We start from the raw sequence: 4,451 nt of genomic DNA, 5'->3' as shown, positions 1-4,451 counted from the left end.
GAACAACCAACGATTTATACAGGAAAATAATGACTATTAACAAGGTTGTCCAAACTTTTGCATCCCACTGTAGGTGCGTCAGACCTGCACTGGTTAGCATGCTGTTAGTTTCCCCTGTCAAACCTACGGTCACAGACAGAGGGAGGCAGAGCTGTCTGTTAGGGCTAATTCACCGTTGAGCTGTCACAAGAAACGCACAGCTTGTGACCATGGCGCAGACAAACAGATCACATTTTGTACCCGTTTAACATCTTGTATTGACACTGAGCTGAATCACCTGTTTTCACTGTTTATCTGTCCAACAGGTACAACTGGGTTTGTCAAAGCCAGCATTTGGGTTGGACCTGAAGGAGGGAATTTATCACTTCATAGTTACCTCACTGTGTCTGGAAACACAAAGTTCTTCTGTAAGGAAAAATGTGAGCGAGCAGAGAACATTCTCATTAAAACAGATGGAACCACAGCTCAGAGCGGCAGATGGACGGTTGAATACAAAAATGCATCTTCAGGAAGAGGAAAGCTGTTTTTCACCATCACACATACGATCAAGTCTGATTCAGGAATGTACCGGTTTGGTTTGGGTCAATCTTCAGCTCCAGATTCATACTTAGACATTGAGGTCAGAGTTTCCAACGGTGAGTTTCTATCAAACGTCACTGAATTCATAACTGTGGAACCATCCACTGTGGAATGCCAGGATTGCCATAATGAATTAATTAAATACATCATTAACCTCTGAAGCCCCAAGCCTACCTGATCTCCTGCCTTTTGCCCCCGTATCAGGGGGGGTTGGGGCTTAAGAGGTTAAATAATTAATTAAATGTGTGAATAATTAATTAATTCAATGTGTCGTGAATATTTTTTTAAATTAATTATTTCCAATTTGAATTAATTATTGCCACATTTCATTAATTATTTAATGGTGTATTTAATTAATTCATTATGGCTCTCCTCCATAGTCCACCTGCTCTCATACCTGCATAAACTCTCAGGCTAAATACAGACCTATTTTAACTCAGACATTTTAATTAGTTATTATCTAATTCATAGATTACACTGACTTGAATTCACTGAATACACTGTATTAAAATGAGTTCAACTGATTTTAATTACACTCAAAGCAGACTAGATTATAACACACTTTGGGTAATAACACACTGAAGCTCTGCGTTAGACTAGCACAGGAAATGTTGTCACTAGAGTGTAACAGCTGACAGGAAGTACAGATAGTACTTAATGAGTTTTCATCTATTTTATAGAATTTAATAAAAGCTCTGGATTCTTCCGTGCGCAGACTGTGGGAGAAGAAATCTCATTCCCATGTTCCAATGCTGTCCATGGACAGAGGAAGTTCCTTTGCAAGAATCCGTGTAAAAAAGAAGGAAATATTTTCATTGACACAACTAACGACAAAGCCGAGAATGGCAGGTACAGCATCAAATACACAAAAGGCTCTGCCTTTGGACTGTATGCAGCCATCAGACAGCTGACCAAGTCTGACACGGGACAGTACTGGTGTGGTTACGGCGACCCTTTGTCTCCTGACTCATACCACACTGACAATATTTTTGTCGTAGAGGGTAAGTTTACCAAATCATGAAAAATTTCTTTGTGTATTTATAATTGAATGTGTTTCAGAATCTGTAATTAACCATTTTCACCAAAATCAATATGTTTCTAACACACACACACACACACACACACACACACACACACACACACACACACACACCATCAATCCTTGAAGAAGTTTCCTAGTTGGATGTCTACAAAGGGATCAGCTGAGCCAATGTGGGCTATGACTGAGATCAGCTGATCTTTCATGCTAGATTTACTTTATTATGATATTTATCAGAACATGTTGTGTTAGATCTTACCAATAGGATTATTTAATAATTATATTTTCTTATTGTCATATTGGGTATTGATTTTGTATCCGATTGACTGTTTTGTTTATTGTTCACAGCTTCAAAACCTTCTGCCTCCACACCTTCATCGAGTCAAACTGAATCTGCGAGCAGCACCTGGGGTCGAGGTGGGTTGCAAAGCAGTTGCAGCTTCACAGCATCTGTCGGGAGGTTAAATGAAAATTACATCCTATTGATCTTTATGGCCGTTCGGAGCGGACATGCTCCGTTTTGCGTAACTATTTTTAAAGCCTGGTAGAACTGCAACCACATAAGCTAGCGTATTATTATTTTTTTGCATATGAAACAGGAGGAAGTACTTACATCTTATACATTCAGCTTGTGCTAGTTCACGGTTTCCTTCCACATAAAGCTTTGCAAAAATTGCATGAAAAGCATTTGCAGCAACAAAAACATAATATTCCAGAAACACGCTTTGCCGATCTGACCGTCAGCACGATCTAGCTGATGCCCAAAACCGGAAATGATGTCATTTTCACGGAAAATGTTTTTTCCTATAGGGCATTTACAGAGATATGCTGGTGTTTTTAAAATTCATGTTTGAGTTTAAGCCTTTCTGTGTAGTTTCTGGGATACTTAGAATTCAGATTACACTGTAGGAAATAGTTGATTTTGATGCACATGCTGTTTATTTTGCAAATTTGCATTATAACTTGGCTCTATGGTAAATCTTAAAGGGTTAAAAGACATTTTCCAGTTGGTGAAGGTATGTGCACTGGCACTGAGGTCAGGTTGTGACCAACTTTGACTGTAGGTAAACTAATGAGATACTTGGCTTTATTATAGTATTGATTCTGTATTTTGTTTCTATTCAGTACTGTTAGCACAATTAACTTGCTGAATCGTACCAGCATTCTTTAATTGATTAACTCATTTGCGTTGATTGTTTGCAGCTTCAAACCCTCCTGACTCGACACAACAGACAACAGCACAGAGTCACACTTTCACTGCAGGACTCTCCAAACCGTCATCAGACTGTCCAGGCTTCTTCCTGCCTCTGGTTGTGTGTCTGTCCTTGGTTGGAGCTTTACTGTTGTGTGTTGGTCTGCTGCTCTACTACATTAGTAAATTGAAGAGGAAAGCTGTATTAAACATCAGAAATAATGACTACACGGTCATGAAGGTGAGTTTCCTTAAATCATTTTGCTTTTTTAAAAGATTTATTATGATAATCACAGAAACCAAAGAAAATAAAAATCTGTTTACTGCTTAAATTTTCTGATTGACACGTTTCACTACGTTTTCACCAACAGTGAGCAGTCTGAACAACATCAGCTTCAAAGTCTGATCAGTGTCTGAGAGAATAAACATAATCTGTGTGGAAGCACAAGGACACACAGTCATTTGGATCAAACTGATTCAAGAATATTAAATATGTTCTCGGCTGAAACTTGTTCTTTTATTTTCAGTTGTCTTCTATCAACGATGATTAGACTCCTTCCTCTGCACATGAAGACTCCAAAAGGACCAGGAACAGAACTACCCTGCATTTATAAAGATGAACATGTAAAAGTAATGCTAATGTTGTGTAGCTTAAGAAGTTTAGTCAAAATTTAATTTTCGTGAAAACAAAACAAAAAATCTAATTGAAGTGTGTGCAGCATCTTTGTTTGTCAGTCAGAGCCACCACACTAGTAAAACGTCAACGTGATGTTGGCAAAAATGCCATAAAATCTTAAGGATTCAGTACATTAAATATCAGGTGTGTTTCCAGAACCACTAAAAACTGCTGTAATCAAACCTATACTGAAAAAGGACAATCTTGACAAGACACAAATGAACAACTACAGGCCGATCTCAAATCTCCCATTTTTAAGTAAGATCATTGAAAAAGCAGTTTCTCAACAGCTCAGTTACTTCTTAAAACAGAATAACTGCTACGATGCCTTCCAGTCAGGTTTTAGACAGAACCACAGCACTGAAACCGCTCTGACCAAAGTGTTTAATGACATATGTCTGAATACAGACAGTGGAAAAATGTCAGTCCTAGTTTTACTGGATCTCAGTGCAGCATTTGATACAGTTGACCACAACATATTACTCAAACGACTGGAGAACTGGGCAGGTCTTTCAGGAACTGTACTAAACTGGTTCAAAACATACTTAGAAAACAGGAAATACTTTGTATCAATAGGTAACTTCACATCTGAGCAGACAAGTATCACATGTGGAGTTCCCCAAGGTTCCATCTTGGGACCCCCTCTGTTTAACATTCTACATGCTCCCACTGGCACAGATTATAAAGAACAACAAAATAAACTATCACAGCTATGCAGATGACACACAAATATATATCACAATGTCACCAGGAGACCGAGGCCCTGTACAGGCTCTTGGTAAATGCATTGAGGAAATCAATGACTGGTTGTGCCACAATTTTCTCCAGCTAAACAAAAACAAAACTGAGGTAATAGTCTTTGGCGCCAAAGAAAAACGATTACAGGTCACCAGAGAACTTCAATCTATACACTCTAAAAACCACAAACCAGGCGAGAAATTTGGGTGTAGTGATGGATGCAGACC

General features: G+C 38.6%; 1 protein-coding gene across 2 annotated transcripts; it reads left to right on the top strand.

Annotated features, from left to right (window-relative positions):
• Positions 1-305: 305 nt before the first annotated feature.
• LOC102306730 (CMRF35-like molecule 9) lies at positions 306-3,727 on the top strand (the record flags this gene model as incomplete). Of its 2 annotated transcripts, none has more annotated exon segments than XM_005953175.3 (5): positions 306-635; positions 1,260-1,580; positions 1,967-2,035; positions 2,822-3,051; positions 3,338-3,727. In XM_005953175.3, coding segments are annotated over 5 exon segments (974 nt in total), but the record flags the coding sequence as incomplete, so codon positions are not given.
• Between the last annotated feature and the right edge of the window lie 724 nt (positions 3,728-4,451).

This window comes from Haplochromis burtoni, unplaced genomic scaffold (genome assembly GCF_018398535.1).
Source record: "Haplochromis burtoni strain Fernald_Lab_line unplaced genomic scaffold, NCSU_Asbu1 Contig_3191, whole genome shotgun sequence".
NCBI lineage: Eukaryota > Metazoa > Chordata > Actinopteri > Cichliformes > Cichlidae > Haplochromis > Haplochromis burtoni.
This window is presented reverse-complemented; position numbering and strand designations above follow the sequence as displayed.